This window comes from Maylandia zebra, linkage group LG3, assembly GCF_041146795.1.
Source record: "Maylandia zebra isolate NMK-2024a linkage group LG3, Mzebra_GT3a, whole genome shotgun sequence".
Lineage (NCBI taxonomy): Eukaryota > Metazoa > Chordata > Actinopteri > Cichliformes > Cichlidae > Maylandia > Maylandia zebra.
In genome coordinates this window covers 22,553,151-22,576,501 of record NC_135169.1, presented here as the reverse complement: position 1 = coordinate 22,576,501, position 23,351 = coordinate 22,553,151, and the positions used below count along the sequence as shown (strand labels likewise).

General features: G+C 39.1%; 3 protein-coding genes across 4 annotated transcripts; 2 read left to right on the top strand and 1 right to left on the bottom strand.

The window, feature by feature from the left end:
* The first annotated feature begins 1,125 nt into the window (after positions 1-1,125).
* On the top strand, positions 1,126-6,681 carry LOC101470688 (uncharacterized). 2 transcript variants are annotated; one of them, XM_012924372.4, is made up of 10 exons: positions 1,126-1,285; positions 1,555-1,623; positions 2,965-3,045; positions 3,149-3,270; positions 3,592-3,641; positions 3,752-4,102; positions 4,183-4,269; positions 4,641-4,718; positions 4,859-4,988; positions 5,080-6,681. In XM_012924372.4, the coding sequence occupies exons 5-10, from the start codon at positions 3,599-3,601 to the stop codon at positions 5,090-5,092; spliced, it is 702 nt and encodes a 233-aa protein (XP_012779826.3). In that variant the 5' UTR covers positions 1,126-1,285; positions 1,555-1,623; positions 2,965-3,045; positions 3,149-3,270; positions 3,592-3,598; the 3' UTR covers positions 5,093-6,681. The 2 variants fall into 2 exon arrangements, with proteins under 2 accessions (XP_012779826.3, XP_076737102.1); XM_076880987.1 differs by having other exon boundaries at positions 2,502-3,045.
* A 5,254-nt stretch (positions 6,682-11,935) lies between these two features.
* LOC143417036 (uncharacterized) lies at positions 11,936-13,454 on the bottom strand. Its single transcript, XM_076882676.1, has 3 exons — positions 13,364-13,454; positions 12,897-13,256; positions 11,936-12,330 (listed from the first exon to the last, which is right to left on the bottom strand). Exons 1-2 carry the CDS (start codon positions 13,410-13,412, stop codon positions 12,910-12,912), a joined length of 396 nt encoding a protein of 131 aa, XP_076738791.1. The 5' UTR covers positions 13,413-13,454; the 3' UTR covers positions 11,936-12,330; positions 12,897-12,909.
* A 7,742-nt stretch (positions 13,455-21,196) lies between these two features.
* On the top strand, positions 21,197-22,241 carry LOC143417035 (uncharacterized). Its single transcript, XM_076882675.1, has 3 exons — positions 21,197-21,366; positions 21,474-21,833; positions 22,006-22,241. Exons 1-3 carry the CDS (start codon positions 21,318-21,320, stop codon positions 22,224-22,226), a joined length of 630 nt encoding a protein of 209 aa, XP_076738790.1. The 5' UTR covers positions 21,197-21,317; the 3' UTR covers positions 22,227-22,241.
* The last annotated feature ends 1,110 nt before the right edge of the window (positions 22,242-23,351 follow it).

The window sequence follows — 23,351 nt, the reverse complement described above, 5'->3', positions numbered from 1 at the left end:
GGGTCCAGTTAGGTTTTTGTTGTGTGATTTTTTTGCTCCTGCCTTATGTTATGTTTACATTAACACCAGTGCATTTGGGTTTTTTGTCTTGCTTTCCGAGCCTCACATTTGGATCCCACTCTGCCTGCTACACAGCGGAGCCTCGACGATAAGTGTATGACAGTGAGTGCTCAATACTTCTAAAGATGATCAAAAGAAAAAGACAAAAGACATAGAGAGGAGGGAAAATGTCTTTTCACAAAATTAGATTTTATTTATTTCAAAGTGATGTCATTAAATATAAAGTGGTACAGCAGCTTATACAAAAGAAAAAGTCATGAGACCACAATACATAGTCAAAATGCTGGGTTTGCCTATGTAGGTACTCAGTTAATTGTAGTCTAACGACGATACCTGTTTCTAAACTTAACTCTGTATTATTAATGTTTACGTTGGTGAAACACTGCAGTTTATGGTCACAGTGTTCAGGTTAAAATCCAATGTGATTGTGTGTTTGTTGAAGTGATTCAGAATATGATTTTTTCAACCTTATTAACATCAACCTCATATCCTCATGCTGATTTCTGGAAATTCAGAGCTAACATATTACATTTAGACACCAATTCTGCCTGATGTTTTGTTTTTGTTTTGTTTTTTTAATGTTGATTCTGATGTTTCCAGGCTTCTGGTATTAAGAGTTAAAATAAATAAAGAAGCCATTTTTAAAGTGAGTTGAGTTCATTTCAGGACATGTTTGAGCAGTGTGTGGTTCTTCTTTAATAACTCAGTGTTGCAGTCACATGTTAACAAGTGAAAGAAAAGAAAGATTGTTTACGCATTTGCTTCTTTTGTCACTTTAACCCCCGATGTCCTTACTCTTGTTTTTGCAGACATTTGGAGTTATAAATTATATAAATATAAATCATTATGTGAAAATAATTTCCTTACAAAGTTTTTAAACAGTTTTTGGATCCAAAAACACTTTATTAGCCTGTGATGATCCAAATAAACCTCCTAAAATAACAAGTGAGACTCTGACACTTAAATAAAGTGCGCAACAGCTTGTCAGCTGATCTGATCCAGCTTTTACTGACATGAGTCATTGTGCTTTAAGTCAAAATGAAAGTGAAACTAAAACACACACGGCAACAAACAAGAAGAAAAAAAACCCAACAGATGAATGCTGACTGGCCAGTATATCAGGAGTCTTGTACACAAGTTATGTTGTGTTATTATAGAACTGAAGCAAAACGACGCGTTGAAGCGAATAAAAAGCTACCAACGGGAAGAAGAGGAGACAACAGAAGTATGAACTTGATCTTTTAGTATGTTTTGCTGTGTTTCTGTGTCATTCTTCCTTGTTTTGTACTGCAGTTGATATTTATTTATCATTATTACGTTTTTATCTCTTTCTTAAAATGCCTTTGTAAAGTAGCAGGACTAAAATGTTACATGTCCGATAATGAACACGTTTGATCACAGTCTGTAAAGAGGATGTGACTGGGATTAACAGTTTGAACACTTCGTGGTATTCTGCTTCATCCGAAACATTCAGAGTGTTGTTTGTTCTTCCAGCTGATCATCAGTTGATATAATTGATGTGATAGAAAGTGGACAGATCGCCGATCGCTCTCTTACAAACAAGTAAGTTGACGTTAAAACATCCTGTGTGAACATGTGTGCTCCTGTTGTTTACTTTCTGTTGCACTCACTGTTTAAATACGCTACGTGGGCTCATTTTCATCAGATTGGAAACAGGATGAAAAACAAAACAAAACAAATATCTCACAGAAAAAGGACAGAGAAAGACAAACAGCTTTTAGTTGGTTCATGTGATACAAAACATGAAAACCCAAAGGGGGTTTTATGAAAGTGCGCAACATGAAGTAAATAGCGGCATAGCGGTGTTTACAGTGTCAATAAGAGTTTATAATAATAATAATAATAATAATAATAATAATAATAATAATAATAATAATAATAATAATGATTTAGTTGTTGTTGTTGTTGTCAAAAACACGAGGCTTGTGGCTTTTCCTATCATAAAAAACAGAAAACTGAATGTTTATGTGCAAAATAAAAGACACGCATCAGATGGAAGATGCAACGCGCGTTCGCGTACATATAAAAGGCACTGTTTTTGTCCGCTAGAGTGGGATTTTCACGGCATATTCTGCACCAAATCTCTGTGCGTTCATCATTTGCCTCCTGCAACCACTTTTCCGAGAATACGCGCTTCTTTTGTGGTTTGGACTCCTTCTGACATTTCTTTGGAGGTGGAGGAACACCAGAGTAATTGCTTAAAGGAGCTTCTTCGACATCTTTAAGAGTTCTAAACAAATGTCTGTCCTCCTCCAGAAAATCTTATGTACGCAAACACGCGTTGCAACTTCTTATCTGGTGCGCGTCTTTTATTTTGACAGCGAATGCGCACCTGCGGATATGTGCACCTCTGAAAATAGAAAACTATATTAACCATTTAACAATCCATCCATCCATTCGCTTCCGCTTATCCTTTTCAGGGTCGCGGGGGGTGCTGGAGCCTATCCCAGCTGTCATAGGGCGAGAGGCGGGGTACACCCTGGACAGGTCGCCAGTCTGTCGCAGGGCCAACACACAGGGACAGACAACCATTCGCACTCACATTCACTCGCACATTCACACCATTCACACAATGGCAATTTGGATTTTCCAATTAACCTATCCCCTCAAGCTGCATGTCTTTGGACGGTGGGAGGAAGCCGGAGTACCCGGAGGGAACCCACGCAAACACGGGGAGAACATGCAAACTCCACACAGAAAGACCCCGGCCTGATGGTGGATTTGAATTCAGGACCTTCTTGCTGTGCGGCAACAGTGCTAACCACCGTGCCACCGTGCTGCCAAACCATTTAACAAATTGTTTAAAAAAAATCAACAAAATAAATCAAAATGAATCTGAATCTGTCTAAAAAGTTCATTAAATATATTTTTGTGAAATTTCAGGAAGGAGATTTAAACCGACAGTGAGTAGTGACCTTGATTGTCCCTTTGAGGCCTTCTGAATTTACTTCATTTAATTTTCTGGTGAGCACCGATCGTTGTTGCCTAATGTTCAGTTTTGTTGTCTGTGAGGTGTGATGAAATGAAAATCAATAACACTGATATTTTTTCTTTTTAAATTTCACAGGTCACTAAGTGTAATGCACCCAGTAAAGTCAACAGGAAAACTTTACATGCTCTTCCGTGTTCGTAGAGAGGAGCTCATGGTTCGTAGAGACAGCTGCCAGAGACGGAGAAACGCAAGAACAGGTAGAAAACTAAGCCTAAAAACATCTAAACATGTTATTGGAGTAATACTGAAAACACACTTCACTCTGATGTCAACAGACCATTTTAAATCTCGTAGCTGAAACATGCGCAGAATTATGATCATGGTTTGGATCATAGACGTACATTAATTCATGTGCTGGTGAGCTGCACAGAAACGGTGTCTGTGTGCACTCTGTGTGGGGAAATCACTCAGTGGTTTTTAAGCTGGTGAAAAATGTGAAATATTTCACTTTTATTTTTATTGTCTTTTTAAAAAAAAGATATTTATTAAAACGTTCTTCCTCTGATTCATTCTGACAGAGAGAAGATGATCAGGATCCTTCTGTTTCTCGGCCTGGCGTCCTCTGTCTGTGAGTGTCCACATTTAGACACAGTTATCTTTCGGTAAATTCAAATAAATAAATAAATAAATAAAAAGGATAAATGAACACACAATAATGAGGTGGTGTCTTCTCAACAGGGACGTTTGTTTTGAAAAGGACTGCGACTGTCTTTGAGGCCAAGGAGGACGACAACATCACCATCAGATTGGACAGTCAGCTCCAAGCTGACGTGTCTCTGGCTGACGTGATGTGTGTTTTCCACTCAGACGTCACTAAGATTTTGTTTAAAATGATCAGAGGAGTGGAGGACTCTGAGTCTCAGCATGAGCAGTTTGCAGGACGAGTTCAGACTGACAGAGACGCTCTGAGAGGAGGACGAATCAGACTTCATCTGTCCAGAGTCACAGCTGAAGACTCTGGAAGCTACAGGTGTGACGTGGCTGCCGACTACGACGACAGCCTGAAGAGATGGAGGCTCGAGACAAATGGTAAGTTGACTCCTGTATCTCTTTAGGACTGGGCTGTATTTATATTGCAGATGAACAAACATTCAGATTTTCATCCTCAGAAAACTTTGTTTTGAGTGTGGGTCGAACTTCTGATGGAGACAGCAGTGATGTCTCACTCAAACCTCCAATGTTTGGACCACCAAAAGGTAAATCAGATCTGAGGAGCTGCATTCAGAGAGTGTTTCAATAAATTTTATTTTTATTCGTCTAAAAAGTTCAGTGTCATAAATTTATAGTAAATTGTGGAATTATTTAATTTAAAAATGTCTAGTCTTCATTACGGTTGTGATAACCTCCACAATGATTTGCACTGACAGGAAAAGTTATAGAAAAAACTATAGAAATGTAATAAAGATAAAACTTAAAGTAACATTCAAATATTTATTTTGGTGTGGAACATTTCTCATCCATAAAGAAGATGGTCAGAAATATTTTTGTAAAACACATCAATTAAAACAATAACTTCCATTTTTCACTGAATAAATCAATATGTCACAATTTAGTTTTCTCTTTTCAGGTTTTGCGTCTCTGTACATGAATGTGAGGAAAATAAAGGTGGACAAAATGAAGATTTTGAGTGCAGGTGATGCTGAAGGTAATTCAGGAAAATGATGCAGGTTTGGGGCACATACAGTACAAGCCATGCATGTGTTACAGAAAGTAGAGGTTACAGCATGCAGGGTGAGAACTCATTACTGTATGTACTGTTTTCAAAAACAATCCTTTGTTTTCTAGATCCACAACTGGCGGGAAGAAAGACAAGTCAGGAGGAAACGGTGCTGTTTGTTCTGGCTGTAGTTTTAATTATTGCAAATGCAGGAACCATCGTACTTTCAATAAAATTTCTTCATGATGGTTTAAAACGGTACGTTGGCAAACTTTTATTGCATCTACATGTTTGACTATGTCTGCATTTGATTTTGCCTGACTGTGGTGTTGTGTGTTGTATATTACAGATCAACAACATGATGAAACACCGCTACTGTGTCCCTGACCAAATGAGTCAAACCAACAACGACTTTCTTACCTGCTCCAGTTGTGCTAATGTTAAAAACAAACTAACAAATAAACAACAGCAAAAAAAAGCTCACTATAAGAAAATTACACTTAGAAGATGAAAAAAAGACCAAAAAAAAAATCAGATGTTAAAATGCTGATTCTTTGCTTTCGAAAATCTTTTTCAGTATTTGTGTCTTTTCTAAATTGAGCCTTTGAACTAAGAGTTGATAGAAATGATATTTCAGAAGCAAATAATTCTACATTTAGTGATTTAGGGTTTAATTTCCTCATATATAATGCATATGCAGTATGATGTATTTTTCTCACTTAAAAATACTCAAATGAAGATCAGTGTATATCATGGGGATAACAGCTGTGGGGTTTAAGGAAGAAAGAACAGATGTAATTTTCTGTACCATCACTTCAAAGTCCTTCTTCTCTGTACCTATTACCACATTGTGTTCATATGCAGAGAGAAATAACTTACTTGTTATCAAAAGGAGGCAGCACGGTGGCACGGTGTTTAGCACTGTTGCCTCACAGCAAGAAGGTCCTGAGTTCAATTCCAACATCAGGCCGGGGTCTTTCTGTGTGGAGTTTGCATGTTCTCCCCGTGTTTGCGTGGGTTCTCTCCGGGTACTCCGGCTTCCTCCCACCGTCCAAAGACATGCAGCTTGTGGGGATAGGTTAATTGGATAATCCAAATTGCCACTAGGTGTGAATGTGAGTGCGAATGGTTGTCTGTCCTTGTGTGTTAGCCCTGCGGCAGACTGGCGACCTGTCCAGGGTGTACCCCGCCTCTCGCCCTATGACAGCTGGGATAGGCTCCAGCGCCCCCCGCGACCCTGAAAAGGATAAGCGGTAGCGAATGGATGGATGGATGGTTATCAAAAGGGAATTTGATATATAGTTTCATCAGTTAAATTGCACAAAGCATATTGTACAGCGGCCATGAACGGCACTAATGCTAACTTTATTTGAAACATCTTGTCTGTAGATATTTTGATTCTGTTCTTGAAATAATATTTTGACTTTTAGAAATGTTGTCTTATTCTCAAAATGAAAAACGTAAAAAAGAAAAGTTGTCAGTCAAGTCCCCACAGTGCTGCGTGGTAGACTGCTGCAACAGCTGCCAGCACAAGTGTTCTTAAGCTTCCTGTTTTTCTGGTTCTTTTTGTCACACTCTTGGCAGTCAAGACTCTTTGCTAGATCATCACTCTGGCAGTGCATATCCTGTTTGCTTTGAAGTGAACACAACATGGTTTCAGAGCTGAAGCTAACTGGAGAACTAAGCAGCTATCAGAGATCAATGATATGAACAAAACTGGGGAACAGAATCCGCATTGCAGTTTGATGTGAATCATGGACAAGGCACTGCACCCACACTTCCTGGACTATGGTGTGAACAATTTTTTGAGTGGACAGAGACATTAATCTGAGAGGCAAGAAGAAAGGTGGAGGGATTCTACGGTTTCTCAATATAAAGAGCTTTAATAATTTGGCATTTATAACACAATGATTTCCCTGCTTTTGGATTAAATAAAGCATATTTTATCTCACCTTATTTTTTATTCGGTGAATAAACTCAAAGACAGGAAGCAGCATTAACTGTTAATAATGATTACAGTTTAAAAACCAAGTGCAGTCAAAAGGAAGCATGCGTGTGAGCTGTGAAAGACCTTTTCCAAGTGGGACTTCACTGTATAAGAGTATCATATGGTCATACTGATGCATAAACAGAAAATAAATCCTTGTATCTCCTACTATTAAGTAAACATAACAAGATTGTAATATTTTTCCTTAGTTTACAACATTAGTGTCTAATTTCTAAAGAAATAAAGCACCTCTTATTGTTATATTGTTGCCCCAAGTAAAATAAAGTATTTTTTTTACAGAGAGCATTGACTTGCTCTTGCTTTAGTGTACAGGTTGTGCACCAAAAGCACACAGTATTGTTCTTAAATGGGTCTTAAAGGGGGCATGAAAGCTCCACAGGCTAATTCACACCATTGAGCCATGCTCTAAATAACTGGCACAGATATAACTCGGTCTATGAAGCTAGATTTAAGAAAAGGGTGCTTGAAGTTCAAGTTTTAAAAACAAGTTTAGCACCATATTGTGCTAGTAAAGAACGAGACATCACCAGTTTGGCTCGTTCTTTACTAGCTAATAGACTTACATTAGTTTATGTTAGCTAAATCTTATCCAAAAGATCAGATTAAACACACAGACATACAAAGATGTATTTGCCCTTTTATAGATCTGTATCTGCGCACTGTTTAGTATAGACACACAGATGCTTTTTTTTGTCATGCAGCTCCTGCTTTCGACGCTTGAGTTTAAGTTCAGTGAAGTTTGGCTCTCGTCAATTAAATTTCTTATTTAGCCACAGCAATATATTGCGTTCGCTTCTTAACCTCATAACTTTGAGCCATCCACCTTTGGCAAAATATGTTTTTAGTGTGTGTTTATGTAAGTCTTTTATCAAGTAAAGAATTATTTTTCCTTCTATTGATGAGGATTGTATGCTGTGAGAAATTAGGAGCTGTGAGAAATCAGCAAATGAAATTTAGGAGAAGAGGTTCCAGGGATAAGATCAAATATTGGATTTTCTGATCTGCTACAGAGGTGATAAAGATTATGTCTAAATAGTCACATTTTATTAACACATTGTATAGAGAATGTTTTACTTACATGTTTGTAGCAAACCTGCACTGATCCATCTGTGCCATTTACCCCCTTATCTTCTTATGCTGAGGGTTGGTATGTCGATGATAGTTGTCGTTTTTTTGTTCTTTGCCCACCTTTGCGTGGTAATGACTGCACAATGTTAGAAAGAAGCCCCAAATAATCAGATGACCCCGGTATGCATAGGGAATTTGCGATGGTGAAAAGAAAAACCTCCCTTTTAACAGGAAGAGACACCAGTTCAGGGAGGGGCCAACCACGGTGAGGGAAAATAGAAGGAATACCTAACTTTATTTTGTTTTAATCAAATAAAAAATATTTTCACTTAATCTGTACTCTTTTTGTTGCCATATATTCAGTTCCTACATGCCTGTTGTATTTTGTGTTAGAGTACTTGGCGATAGAAGAGCAGATGGAAGAATGATGCAACCTACAACAGCAATGCTCAGTAGCTAGTGGATCTGAGAGCAGAACACAACAACCTCCCTGAACAGGGTCCAGTAACCATCACAGTGGCAGACATCCAAGAAAGGATCTCTAGTATGAAGAGTTGGACAGCACCAGGCCCTGACATGATTCGTGCCTACTGGCTGAAGAAGCTGAATGCACTCCATGAGCATCTGGCAGCACAAATGAACCAGCTGCTAGTTGACAAGAGAATGGATAACTGGAGACCGGATGGTCCTGATCCTCAAGGACCCCCAGAAGGGACCGGTCCCATCCAACTACCAACCAGTAACCGGCCTCAGTACCACATGGAAGCTCCTGTCACACATCATAGCAGCAAAGATGAACAGGCATATAGGTCAATAAATGAGCAGGGCAGAGAAAGGGATTGGCAAGAATACCAGAGGCCCAAAACACCAGCTACTGGAAGACAGAGCAGTCAGCCAAGACTGCAAGACCAGACTGACCAACCTGTGCACTGCCTGGATTGACTACAAGAAAGCCTATGCCCCACACCTGGATCCTGGAATGCCTAGACCTATACAAGAGCAACAGGACCCTAAGAGCCTTCATCAGGAAATCAATGGGCATGTGGCGGACAACACTAGAGGTCAATTTTAAGTCCATAGCACAAGTCACCATCAAGTGTGGGATCTACCAAGGAGATGCTCTGTCCCCACTGCTGTTCTGCATAGGCCTGAACTCCCTCAGTGAGATCATTGACAAGACAAACTACGGGTACAGACTACAGAATGGAGCAGTTGTCATCCACCTCCTGTACATGGACGACATCAAGCTGTATGCAAAGAGTGAACAAGACATCGATTCACTGATCCACACTACCAGGCTATACAGCAATGACATCGGAATGGGCATAGAGGACAGCTATAAGTATCTGGGGATACATAGGTAAATGGGAACCATGAAGAGGCAGCTAGGAAAGCTGCAACTACCAAGTACCTGCAGAGGGTCAGGCAAGTCCTGAGCAGTCAGCTGAATGGTAAGAACAAGCTCCGGGCTATCAACACCTACACCCTGCCCGTGATCAAGTACCCTGCTGAGATAATAAGCTGGCCAAAGGAGGAGATAGAGACCCTGAGGCTGTATGCTAAACAGAAGGAAGGAGAAAATGTTGTAACTGGAAACCTGGTTGTATAAATGTTGTATAAATTTGAGACATGAGACTTGATGCAGCCATCCTTTAACTCTGTTTTTTGGGTTTTAATGGAAATAATTATTCATGGATTCAGTTAAAACCGAACAGAATCAGTAACAGAAACATTCTCCTGTTTATTAGAAAAGATTTTGATAGTTTATGGAGCAACACATGAGTGTGGTTAAGTTTGTTTTTAGGAAAAACAAAGAGGTCGTCACTTGAATTTACCTTTGACAGAAAATATTTTCTGATGCTCTGAATTCTTTAAAATGTGAAATATTTTCAGAGGAAATCAAAGTGCAGTTTTTTTCTTCTGGTTGCATATCACCATCTCTCTTTCCTCTCTCTCTGCTTTGCTGGTTTATTGTAAACACCAGATGGGAAAGTCACATCAACACACAAATAGTTTGCTCAACAGGAGTTTTCTACTTTTTTTTTTTCTTTTGCCCAGTGGCACTTTTGAACATCTGGGCTAATGCTAAATCAGACATCATCAGATTTAATGAGGAGGTTGAAGACTGATTCTGGTGTGTGACTGTGACCATCTGCGGAAGAGGTGCAAGTGGGATGGTGGTTCACTGGTGTGTACTGTAAACTCACAGCAAGAAGGTTCTTGTTCCACCTCCTGTTTGTAGTTTTGCTAGTCTTGATTTAAAAATACCAGCGTTATTTCATTTAAGGAGCTGACTTGAGCTGTCCAGTGCACTGCCAAAAATATAATTTAAGATAATATTATTGTATCTCTGAACCATGTACAGTTTTATGACTCAATAACACAGAAAATTCTTTGGCCTGAGGTAAAAAGTCAGATAAGAATGTGAAAGAACTACAAAATGAAGACAGACTGAAGAAGAAAGAAGAAAAGGGAATGTTTTTGTTTTTTTTACTGGTGAGCTTATTGCACCATCATCTGTCCAAGAGGAAGAATGTTAGTTCCATAACTTGAAGAAAAAAAAAAAACATACACAACCGGTCCAAAATTTGGACACACCTTTACAATTTAATGTTGTTTCTTTAATTTCACAACTATTTACATTGTAGATTCTCATTGACACATCAAAAGTATGAATGAACACACATGGAGTTATGTAGTAAACAAAAAACTGTGAAATCACTCAAAACATGTTTTATATTTCAGATTCTTTAAAATAGCCTCTCTTTGCTTTGATTACTCTCTCAGTGAGCTTCATGAGGTCGTCACCTGAATTGGTTTTCCAACAGTCTTGAAGGAGTTCCCAGAGGTGCTGAGCACTCAATGGTCCATTTGCCTTCACTCTGCGGTCCATCTCATCCCAAACCATCTTGATTGGGTTTAGGCCTAGTGTGAGCCAGTTTCGTCATAGCGCTTGATAGTTTTTGCAACTGCACTTGGGGACACATTCAAATTTTTTGCAATTTGCTGGACTGACTGACCTTCAGTTTTTAAAGTAATGATTGACTGTTGTTTCTCTTTACTCAGCTGATTGGTTCTTGCCGTAATACGAATTCTAACAGTTGTCAAATACGGCTGTCAGCTGTGTACCAGCCTGACTTCTGCACAACACAACTGATGGTCCCAACCCAGTTATGAAAGCAAGAAATTCCAGAAATGACCCCTGACAAGGCATACCTGTGAAGTGAAAAAAACATTTCAGGTGACATGTCTGTGAAGGGTCTCAGTTATCCAGGTCATCGTAGTCTAAGGAGCTTGGAAAGAAAAAGAGTCTGGACTTCTTTAAGTTGCTTGAAGAAGTTTCACCTCTCATCCGAGAAGCTTCTTCAGTTCTAGGGTCAAATGGTGGAGAGTCTCAGATTTAAGCCCTGTGGGAGTGTCCCCCCCCAAAGAAGGACAAAAGGACCCCCTGAAGATCCTTTACCTAATCACAGGAGCCAAGGTGTGAAAACGGGTGTGGGTCACAATCAGCCAGGGTTTCGGGTGAGCTCATTGTGAAACCTAGCCCCACCCTCTCATGTGATTTCCTGAGGTCAGATGGCCCTCCTCTGTTCAAAGATGTCTTTGAACGACACCAACTGTCTCCCATCTATAAACCAGTTTTGGGATCCCTTCCCAGACGCCTTAACACCCACTCACACCCTGGGCCATCTGACCTCAGGAAATCACACGATATGGTTTCTTTCCAAGCTCCTTAGACCACTTCAGGTGACTACATCATAAAGAGAAGGTGTGTCCGGACCTTTGACTGGAAGTAAGATATAACACAGACACACACACACACACACACATTATGAAGATCTAGTCTGTAAACTTTCCTTCAGAATTTCTGAGCAGCATGAAAATAAAGCTGCAGACATAAAATCTGCTGTTGAGATTTTCTAAACACAGTAAAAAAACAAGTCCTCTTTATAGCGGTTGGATTATTTCTGTAAGTTGATGAAGCTGAAGTTGGAATTATGCAGTCCAGTCATTTATTTCATTGGTGCAGGTATTCACACAGCACATGAATGAACAGCAGCTTTGGGTTTTACACACTTTGTAAGCTGTGTAAAAAGAATAACCAATAATAAACAAAATTTACATTAATATTACAGATGAAACTGGTTCACTCATTTCTGTGTTAAACCAGCTAACTCAAATCTCTCCTGCTGTTACATCAACAATGTCATCTGGTGGTTACGAGTTTAGAGCAGAGTAAACTTGTGTCTGAAGCTTTATGTTTTGTGATGAATCTTTCTGATAGATGTGTGGACTGTAGGTTCCTGTCAGTACTGATGGGATGTTACTATAAGAAGCTCAGCATCTGTACTTCTGCTACAGGGTTCTGCATCCTGGTTTTATTTCTGAAATAAAATAAAAGTATAACAAACACAGCCAGCAGAGCTGCTGACACTCCCATTGAAATGTAGAAACCAATCATTCCCCCATTTTCTGCTGTTGAGTTTGTTGTTGGTCTCTGAGGTTGGAGCTGGTCAGAAACTGCTGTAAATGACATGAAGATATTAACATTAAACATCAGAATTAAACTGATAATAGTTCAGTTCATAGTGTTAGTTAGAGATCATATAACAAAAATCTCATAATAATAACTTTAATGTATAGAATAAAACAGCCCTTAGTTTGTAAACTCTGTTAAGGCTACTTCATGGACTATGTAAAAGACAGAGGTAGCCACGATGACATTACATCATCTATTGTTTAGTGAAGGCCTGTTACGAAGCATTGATCTGAGTGTTTTTACCGTCGCCATCCTGATTTTTTTCAGATTTGGACATGAGGAGCGAGAGGCAAATCTGACTGAGAAACTGTATAATTCTCCTTACCAGGTTTAGCCTGCTATGTTAAGACGAACAGGCAAAAATTTTAGGAGATTAACTGGTGAAACAAGTTTAAGGCTAGAGTAGCTGACTGATAATCTGCAGGTTTCATCTTTCAGAGGATGACATTTCTTTGACTGAGATGTTTTCATACATCATCCTAGACATAAACATCATAAACAAATTGACTGTAAACCACTTAATAAAAAAAGTTTAACTAAATCAGGTTACCAGTCACGTTGAGTCAATATCTTCCAACACTGAAGCCATAATCAGTGTTGACCTCACACAGGTACAGACCCGAGTCATCAGTCCTGAGTCTGGACAGCTGCAGTCTGATTCGTCCTTCTCTGAGGGCGTCTTTGTCACTCTGGACTCGTCCTGAAAACTTTGCATCCTGAGACTCTGACACCTCAACACCTTCATGGACATGATGCAGGACTGAGACTTTATCATTGATGAAGAGTTCAAAGAGGATGTTGAGAGTTTTGTTGGATCTGTCAGGTCTGGTGGTGAACGTCCACTCCAGTGTGATGTTGTGGTTCTCCTCTGCCTGATAGCAGGTCTGTGTCACATTGACTACAAATGATCCTGTTGAGGAGACAGAGAGGGAAAGAGAGGAGCAGACACACTGAGAACTGGAACAAATCTGTTGTTAAGCTTTATTTGGAGTTCATAAAGTGAAGCTGTAAACTAACCAGAGACACATGAGGTGAGGATGATGAGCAGCAGGATCCTGCAGATCATCTTCTCCCTGTGAGAGGAGACAGAGGTGAAGAGTCATCAACACATGAGGTCAAAGGTCAGTCAGTACAGCTAGAAGAAAAATCTGCAGTCATACTTTATTCACTCATTACAACTTCTGATCCTGTTTGTGATCCTGATAGGAATAAACTGAATATATGAACAAGACTGATGAAATAAATATGCAAACTCTTTATTTTGGCTTTTACTTTTGGCTGCTTCCTTTTCATAAACAGTTACCACAGCAGGTAGTGCCTCATGTTTGATTTAGCAGAGTTCTCAATGTAAACGACTGAGCTACTGAAGCACAAACGATAGCAGAGTGATTGCCCCACCCAAACAGATGCTGCATGTGTAAATGGTGCCCTGCTTACTCAGCCTGGTCTCACAGCAAAATATGAAAATCACAAAAGAATCAATGCATAAAAAGGTTCGGAGACACAAATGGTTTTTTTTTTTTTTTTATGTGACTGTCAGTAATGTGAAAGTGATGTATTTCGGTAAGAAAGATATTTTTTGTCTGCAGCACGAGCCAGGTCTCAGAGTTACTGACTGATACTGACTGACAATGGTCAGTATCAGCACACAGATGAAAAACTGTGTCCAGTGAATGACAAATAATCTGTGTCCAGAAACACAAATCAGTTGCTATTATTTCATGAACTTCTGTGAATATCTTACCTTATCAGTATTTTGCACCTCACAGCCACAGAATCCAACTCTAAGTGGGAACAATTTATGTCAGGTACAGTCTGATTAATACAGTTCTGAGTATAACTGCACAGTAGTCAAGGCACTGCAAAGTCTTCCACTCCAGTATGAGACACAAATACAAGAAAAGAACAGACAAGATAACGTGCTCACTCCCACTGTTTTCTCTGTGCACACTTCATATTGTCTGTTCAATGAAATGTGCCACTTTACATACGAGGACTCCAGAAATTTGACGTCTATGCATACCAACCGACTGCTGTCATAGGTGTGTTTTAAACCACGTTTGTATTAGGTATACGCCACATGCCACATACCATATTCAACTGTTTCAGTTTTACTTCTATAGTGAGCAAATTTTAGTTCCACTCTGTGGCTGTTTTTAGTCACAAGATGACTCATTTCTGCCAACATGAAAATAAAAAAAATGCAAACAGACACAGGTAGTCTTTTTGCTATTGGCAAAATGAAAGATTTTACATAGAATAAGTTCTTCTTGTTATGGTAAATGGCCTGTATATAGCGCTTTTAATAGTCCCTAAGGACCCCAAAGCACTTTACATATCCAGTCGCACCCATTCACACACACTGGTGATGGCAAGCTACAATGGGGCGCACTGACAGAGGCGAGGCTGCTGGACACTGGCACCACCGGGCCCTCTGACCACCACCAGTAGGCAACGGGTGAAGCGTCTTGCCCAAGGACACAACGACCGAGACTGTCCGAGCCAGGGCTCGAACTGGCAACCTTCCGATTACAAGGCGAACTCCTAACTCTTGAGCCACAATCGCCCCATGTTAGTACTACAGACATGTTATTAAATCCAGTCCGAGCAGAAATATGAACAAAGTTGAAGTGATCGTTTGTCTAACTTCTTGAGCAACTTGTTACGTGAGTGTAGACAAATATTGTGGACATGAAAGCTGATTATTTGCACAAAACTTCATCTTTGTTAGAAATATTTAACCTCATTTGTTATATTTCCATCAGTATAACATTTCTGCAGCTGACATACTCTAATGAAACACTAGTTCATGTTAAAGGCGAGGGAAACTAGTGAAGGTTTACTGGAACGAAACAGAATGAAATAAAGAGCTTTTCACATCAAGTTCAGTTCAATAAATAATGAACTTTTTAAAAATATGTTGGGCTGAATAAAGGTGATCTCACCTTGGCTACGATTATATTTAGTTGTGTGTTAACAAGAAGAAAAGAAAAGATGAGTTCCTCATTTTTATTATGTTTTAGCATCCTGCTATTTCTTAGATTTGTTCAGAAAGTTGTATTGATTTTATTCTGTATGAGTCCCTGAGATGAATGATTGTGTACCTTCAAAAACAAAATAATTGATAGAGACTTTTAGGTTACTGATGTAACCTAAAATGCAGGTTGTTCCTGAAAGCTTTAATCTAATAAATAAACATATTAGTCCTTCTTCTGAAAGTCAGATTTTTTACATTTATTACAATCAGTAAAATTAAATTGTTGGACAACAAAATTCTCGATTAAATTTTTGCTGTATTTGTCAGCTGACCAGAGTCAATTCTCCTGCTGAGGTAATACCTCTAAGTTCATGTGAACAGTATTTGAAACAGGTCTGCTTGTAATGTTTCATTTAGCTTTTCTAATTGCATAAATGCTGTATAGCAGAAAGGATCAGTTATTGCTGTTAGTGGAACTTTGAGGAGGAACTATATGCTTTTGTCACATTGCCTTTTGTATTTGACTGGAATGCAGACTGCATTTTTTTACATCCAAGGTTACATCGCAGTCAACTTTCCTACAAACACATCACCCACCTGTGTGAATCATTCCACCATTCTTACATTAGTTACAACTGCATACCCTTCATAATGATTAGTCTATTTTTACCTTCTTTAGCTTTTATACTTTCATGCTTGTTTTTTTTAAATTTTTCATTTACCTTATGTTTTTATTTATTTGTTTTGTACTATTGTAAGGTGACCTTGAGGGTCTTGAAAGGCACCTATAAATAAAATATATAGTTATTATTATACTATTACAGTCAAAAATAGTCCTTAGCTTTTCTTGAACTCTGTAGTTTACGAGTGCCAAACTCTTATTTATCCTTTCAGTATTAAACAAAATAAACAGCTAAAAGCTCCAGTCGATCAAACGGAGTTTCAAAATGGTTGTCTGAAATGATGTCATGTTTTTGTACTTTCAGTCATTTTTGCAGTAAACCCGGTGCAGAGAACAGAATGAGGAAAGAGAAACATAATGTGAGGCTGACTGGCTTTAAGACCCCAATTTTAATGTCATGTTACGTCATTTTTATGTTTTTATTTTTTTTAGCTAATTTGAGGAGGTATAGAGACATGGCACAGAGCCTTTTGAATATTCTGGACAGTCATGGAATGAACATGAGGAGGGGGGAAATGGGAACCTAAATGAATGGGGACATTACACATGACTAACAGCAGAGACCAAATAAAACAGTAGGAGGGAAACATGCAAACAAGAGGAGATGATGGGAGACAAAGACATCACTAAAACACACAAAAGGCAAGGGAGACTTAAACACAGGGGACTTGAGATACTCGCTCACTGGAGACATGACACCATAACCAACATAGTGGGGAAGACACAGTGTGGCGGAGGTGTGGTCTCTGGCCTGCTGCAGTGGAGGAGTGACGCAGTGAGCTCGCAGAGCTGACAAGATAGGTGTGTGGCATGGAGTGTGTTGTGTTGGGCTCTTGAATAAAACTCCTGCTCAAGCAATAACGTGGAGCAACAACAATCTTTTAATATAGCTTCTTCTCGTGGCTGTTTACATACCCCCAATTTCCTGTTTAGTGGGTAAGTACTGCCGCCTAGTGGCACATGCATGTGCATCAATATAGATTACACCACAGAGTGAGGAGTAGGGATGGGTACTGGTATCGGTTCTGACATAAACGGTAGTAACCAGACCGAAAAGCAGCGCACATTTCGGTGCTTTTTTTTTTTCTTGAGGTGTCATACACTTTGGATTCCAGCCAATCATTTTACCTTTCCTTCTTTTTCTTTTTTTTTTGCCTGTCCCATTTGGCTCATTTTACCTTTCCAAGGATAGTAGGCGGGCCCAGGTAAGTACCTTCTTTTAGAGCAGAGCTACAGATTAAAAATGCCCAAGGCAAAGCGGCCAAAAGTCTTCCTGTACTTCACAGCAAAAGATGCAAACTCAGCAGCCTGCAACAAGTGCTTTAAGCTGATACTGTGCAAAGGAGGTAACACCTCGAATCTGATGAAACACCTGGCGATGCATAAAAGTCGAGAAATGCACCATATTTGATAGCTTTCTGCAAGACTGAGCACCAAACACATCTACTGCAGGTGTGGTGCCTGTTATCGGACCCAGAGTTAGCAACATCCCCCAAGAACCTGAAGAGGAGGGTCCTGGCCCCTAGCCCTGCCAGTGTAGCAGAAATGATGACGGATGATGATGATTGCAGCAGCCGTTCTTCTCTGGGTGAGTAGCTTAATGTTGTTCGTGTGTAATTTACGTTGAGTAGGCTAACCGCGTTATTACATTAATGCACGTAAGGTGAACTAGCAAACACCGTCGTAGTTACATGCAGCTTCCTGTTTGATAGAGTAATACCATATATACCCTAGAGCTGCAAAAAAGGCTAACATTGTTATCTTTTTACAAAAAAAAAAAAAACTAAACATGAGAGGTTTTAGGATAAAGTTTTCTGTTTTCCATTGTTGAAGCACTACTTCCAACTAAAGGAGGTATGTTGTATCAACAGAAAAGGCTAACTTGGTTATCATTTTCAGAAAAAAAGAGACTTCTAAAAATAAAAACACAAGAGGTTTTTGGACAAAGTTTGTGTTATCTATTTAAGCACTGGAACCATTTCAAAAGTACCGGTCTGGCACCGGTATCGGATAAAACCTAAACAATACCCATCCCTAGCGAGGAGTGTCTGCGTTCTGCGTCGATCATGGCCGAAACCGCACTTCTATTGCCAATAATAAATTAAGGACAATTCCTCTCACTTTCGAGAGTGTGTGTGTGTGTGCATGTTACAGGGTCCTGCGTCAGACACAGACATGGGAAGAACCTAGACAGACATGAACTAAATAGGGAACAGAACTCAATATCAACAGAACTATCTGAAAATTAAGTTATATAAAATAGAAGACAATAATACAAAAGGGCATGGCACTCAAAATGCTGAGTCAAAAGACCCATAACCATGACAAGGGATGCCATTAAATATCACATGTGGCACAGTTGCATCACATTTAAGCACTATTAAATTCACAACAAATGTGATACATGTTCCTTTTTATTTACAGACATACTGAAGTGATGCAAGTGATCCTCTAAAATAAACAACCTAGAAAGGACTTAGTACCTAAGAGATGGTCATACTGGTTTCTGAGTAAACTCATCATGTGTACTCAAGGTGCTTTTTTCATTCTTAGTTCTGCTGGATCCTGAGCAAGCAACTAGATCTGCATTTTAGTAACAGAGCTTCACGAAAAAGAGGAAGAAATAAAGAAACAAAGGTAGGAAGAAAATAGGTCCAGCTGACCCAAAAATCTCTACACAGAGAAGAGTTTTTCTGTTTGTTTTTTTGTTATTGTGTTACGCTATAAAGTAAATGTTTAATCAGAGACTGTAAAACACAACACGACTGAGTCCAACAGTTAAATAGTTTGTACACTTTGTGTGTATCGCAGTTTTTACTGACATTTAGCACTAGCATTGAGCTGCACCTTCGTCTTCATGTGAAACATTCAAACTTGTGTCTGTTCCTCCAGCTGAACATTAAATCATTTAGAAATCAGACTTCTTTTAGTTTGTTGATCTAATGCGAAGGTTTAACTGAATATGCACAAAAGGAAGCTGCACTTTGAGTCCCTTCAATGTAAACAATATTTCTGCTATTATATTAATATCATTATTGTCATTATTATGATGCACCTATTATTAGTATTATTATAATGTTGTTCTTGTTTAGGTACAGACACTGACAAAAACAAGTGATAATCTGTCCCAGAAAGTTGATTGTGGACGTAGTGTTTTCAGTGGGAGAAATGTTTTGTCACTCATTCAAGTGATCAACGGTGATGACAACTGGCATATTAATGATCAAGGAACTAACCTCATAGTCCATTGTTAGTCAGAGGTGCTAGTTTCAGTCATTGTGTAAATGTACTCTTCATAAGGTTGAGGAACTGCCTTAACTCTGTTGAATGCGGAGTTCACTGGAGCTTCACAGGCACTGCAATCCTCTTCCACTTCTTCATGATGACATCATGGAGCTGGTGGAGGTTAGAGACCTTGCGCTCTTCCACCTTCCATTTGAGGATGCCCAAAAGATGTGCAATAGAGTTTTAGTCTGGAGACATGCTTAGCCAGTCCAGTACTTTTACCCTCGGTTTATTTTTTAAAAGGCAGCGGAAATTTTGGAGGTGTGTTTTTGGATTACTATCATGTTGGAATACTGCCCTGTGGCCCAGTTTCTGAAGGGGAGGGATCATGCTTTGCTTGAGTATGTCACATGTTACAATTCAAGGTTCCCTCAATTAACTGTAACTCCCTAGTGCCAGCAGCACTCATGCAGCCCCATACAATGACATCCTACCACCATGCTTGACTGTAGGCCAGACACAGTTGTCTTTGGGATTGGGGGCCTATGGCCTAGTCCATCTTTATGTAGATCAGGAGTCCCCAATCCCAATCCAAGAGGGCCGGTGTCCCTGCAGGTTTTAGATGTGCCCTTGATCCATCACAGCTGATTTGAATGGATAAATTACCTTCTTGACATGTCCTGAAGTTCTCCAGAGGCCTGGGCATGAACTAATCATGTGATTCAGGTGTGTTGACCCAGGGTGATATCTAAAACCTGCAGGGACACAGGCCCTCATGGACTGGGATTGGGGACGCCTGATGTAGATCAACAATTCTTTTTCAGATTCTCAGAGAATTCTTTGCCACGATGCGCCATGTTAAACTTCCAGTGACCAGTATTAGAGAGTTTGAGAGCAATAACACAAAATTTAACACACTTGTTTCCCATTTGCACCTGAGACCTGGTAACACTAACGAGTCACATGACACCAAAAAGGGAAAATGGCTAATTGGGCACAATTTGGACATTTTAACTTAGGTTTTAGTCACTTTTGTTGCCAGCAGTTTAGGCAAAAAATGGCTGCATGTTTAGTTATTTTGAGGTGACATCAAATTTACACTGTTATACAAGCTGTGCACTGACTTTTTTACATTGTATCAAAGTGTCATATCTTCAATGTTGTCCCATGAAAAGATATAACAAAATATTGACAAAAATGTGAGGGATGTACTCACTTTTGTGAGATACTGTATAATTTTTTGTGAAATTTTAAGGAGGCTTGAAACATGACCACTGTGCACGTAACCTTGATGTTCTTTTAAAACTATGTGTTTTACCTGATTTATTTTTAAGTTGGACAATGTTCTGCTTTGTTACCTGTGATGTCTGATAATAATATACAACACTGATATTTTTTTACAGGTCAGTGTCTCACTGTAATGTACCCAGTAAGTTTAACAGGAAAACTTCCTCCTCACATGTTTTTTCACCTTTGCATAAAATTTTGTTAGAGACAAGTCCAAGAAAAGGCAAAGGTAAAAATATAAAAAAACAGGTTAAAAAAGATATGAAAGATAAAAACACTACACACTGATGTCAAGAGAGGGTTTTAAATGCTGTAGCTCAACACATGTACAGAATAACAATTATTAGCTGCACAGAAACAGTGGCAGGATATATTTTGTGTTTTTTAAGCAGAAGAAAAAATTTATTCTAAAAAAAAGTGAAATACTTTAGAGTTGTTAATGTTATCCTCTTAATTATAAAGATGTATATGTTCATGATTTTAAATGTGAACTGAGTTATTTACAGACAACTCAGTAGATGATTTCTCTCTAAAGAAAAACAAGAGAAATGTCAGCGCTTTAGGAAATACATTGTGAAGACAACGATTTTATTTACACTGAAGTGTGTTTATAGACGAAGGTGAAAGTATTCATGTAGTTTTGGTCAGTCAGTGTAATAATCAGCATAATGAACAGGATCAGATGTTGTAATGAGTGAATGAAGTCAGACTGTAGATTTTTCTTCTTCTAGCTGTACTGACTGACCTTTGACCTCATGTGTTGATGACTCTTCACCTCCATCTCCTCTCACAGGGAGAAGATGATCTGCAGGATCCTGCTGCTCATCATCCTCACCTCATGTGTCTCTGGTTCGTTTACAGCTTCACTTTATGAACTCCAAATAAAGCTCAACAACAGATTTGTTCCAGTTCTCAGTGTGTCTGCTCCTCTCTTTCCCTCTCTGTCTCCTCAACAGGATCATTTGTAGTCAATGTGACACAGACCTGCTATCAGGCAGAGGAGAACCACAACATCACACTGGAGTGGACGTTCACCACCAAACCTGACAGATCCACCAAAACTCTCAACATCCTCTGTGAACTCTTTATCAATGATAAACTCTCAGTCCTGCATCATGTCCATGAAGGTGTTGAGGTGTCAGAGTCTCAGGATGAAAAGTTTTCAGGACGAGTCCAGAGTGACAAAGACGCCCTCAGAGAAGGACGAATCAGACTGCAGCTGTCCAGACTCAGGACTGATGACTCGGGTCTGTACCTGTGTGAGGTCAACACTGATTATGGCTTCAGTGTTGGAAGATGTCGACTCAACGTAACTGGTAAGTTTATCATGATTAATATTAATATTATTATTACCATTATTTATTTACTAATTTATTTCTATATCACTGAGAGACTTGAATGAGTCCTGCTGAGAACTGTGGGTTTTTTTTAAGTCCAGATCATGAACACGAGCAAGTGTCAACAATTACATTTTATGCTTTTTTACAGCAGCTGCTGATCAGCTCCAACCACCGAGACCAACTCTGAGTTCAAGAGAAGAGAGTCGGGAAAGAACCTCAGTTTATATTGTACTGGGACTGACAGCAACAGCTCTAATGTGTGTCAGTCTGGCTGCTGTCAATCATTCTGTATTAAGGAAAAACAAAAAAAGAAAAGAACGAAGAAAAGAAACATTGGGTCTCCAGAGCTTTTTGGTAAGACATAATTAACCAGCAGATTCTCTTCATTTAACATCTGTTCAAGAGCCAGAAGATAAGGTAGTGCTATAAATGTAACATTTACATGTGACAGTTTAAATTAATAGAAATGTAATGATCAGTGTTGCTGTACATACTGTTTTTCTTCTGAAAATGATGACTTTCTTTCATTGTGCTGCTTCATTTTGTAAATTATTGTGTTTATGAGAAAATTGTTTCTGAGTTTCTTTGTCTAAATCTTTTTTTCAAAGCACCATACGTTTTCAAACATCTATTAACAAAGAAAAAACACACTTTACTGGCATCAGTTCTGTAAAGGACACATGTTCAGACCAAGTGAAAGACAAAAGATTCAATTCCAACAAGTCTAAACACTATATATCTCTGAGAAAACTGCAACTTTGAATTTCACAATACATGCTGATGACTTTGTGCTCAAATTTAACCAATAAGCTACACTATTATAATTAGGGGTGGACGATATATACGATATACAATAGAAACGATATAAATTTGGCCAACGATAGAGATTTTGACTATACCGCTCTATCGCGATAGCGCATGTTGATGATGTCATCAAGCTGCGCCTGTTTTGGTCGAAAGCATCGCAGCGGCTACAACCATTATCATCTGCAAATTATGCTGACAGTCATAGCAAAGAGATGAAGCACTTTTGAAATATGGGGAAAGCCAAAAACTGCGCTTCCTCCACTTCCGTAACATTGATTCATTAATGTTGAATTCTCTCGCAGCGGCTCTATTCCCATGTTGTTGCAGTATATTAATAACTAACCTTGTATTGTGGATGAATAATCTCAGTTGTTCTCCTGACTGAAGTTTGCCCCGTGTATAGCATCCTGCTATGCGATTGCATTTGTCCCTGACCACCAGAATCCCTCACGTTAAATTTTAATGAGTGGAAAAAAAAGTTGGCGTTCATCCTCCAGCTTCACTGTGCTAATGTTATGCTAACATAGCTGTGTCGCTAGCAATCACGTAGCACAACATTATATACCAGGTAGTCCAACTTCAGTAACCCCTCAAACGCCACTGCTGTTTAGTTTTCTGTCTTCGATTTTTGAGAAAATTAAAGGATTTTAAGTGTGCCTTATAGTGTGGAAAATACGTTATACAGAA

What these genes read in the sequence shown, in the direction of transcription:
- LOC101470688 (XM_012924372.4), top strand. Translation starts at nt 3,599, where the DNA reads ATGATCAGGATCCTTCTGTTTCTCGGCCTGGCGTCCTCTGTCT. An exon ending in CGGCCTGGCGTCCTCTGTCT is followed by an intron (nt 3,642 to 3,751) that starts GTGAGTGTCCAC and finishes TCTTCTCAACAG; the next exon opens with GGACGTTTGTTTTGAAAAGG. An exon ending in GAGTGCAGGTGATGCTGAAG is followed by an intron (nt 4,719 to 4,858) that starts GTAATTCAGGAA and finishes TTTGTTTTCTAG; the next exon opens with ATCCACAACTGGCGGGAAGA.
- LOC143417036 (XM_076882676.1), bottom strand. Translation starts at nt 13,412, where the DNA reads ATGATCTGCAGGATCCTGCTGCTCATCATCCTCACCTCATGTGTCTCT. An exon ending in CCTCACCTCATGTGTCTCTG is followed by an intron (nt 13,257 to 13,363) that starts GTTAGTTTACAG and finishes TCTCCTCAACAG; the next exon opens with GATCATTTGTAGTCAATGTG.
- LOC143417035 (XM_076882675.1), top strand. Translation starts at nt 21,318, where the DNA reads ATGATCTGCAGGATCCTGCTGCTCATCATCCTCACCTCATGTGTCTCT. An exon ending in CCTCACCTCATGTGTCTCTG is followed by an intron (nt 21,367 to 21,473) that starts GTTCGTTTACAG and finishes TCTCCTCAACAG; the next exon opens with GATCATTTGTAGTCAATGTG. An exon ending in ATGTCGACTCAACGTAACTG is followed by an intron (nt 21,834 to 22,005) that starts GTAAGTTTATCA and finishes GCTTTTTTACAG; the next exon opens with CAGCTGCTGATCAGCTCCAA.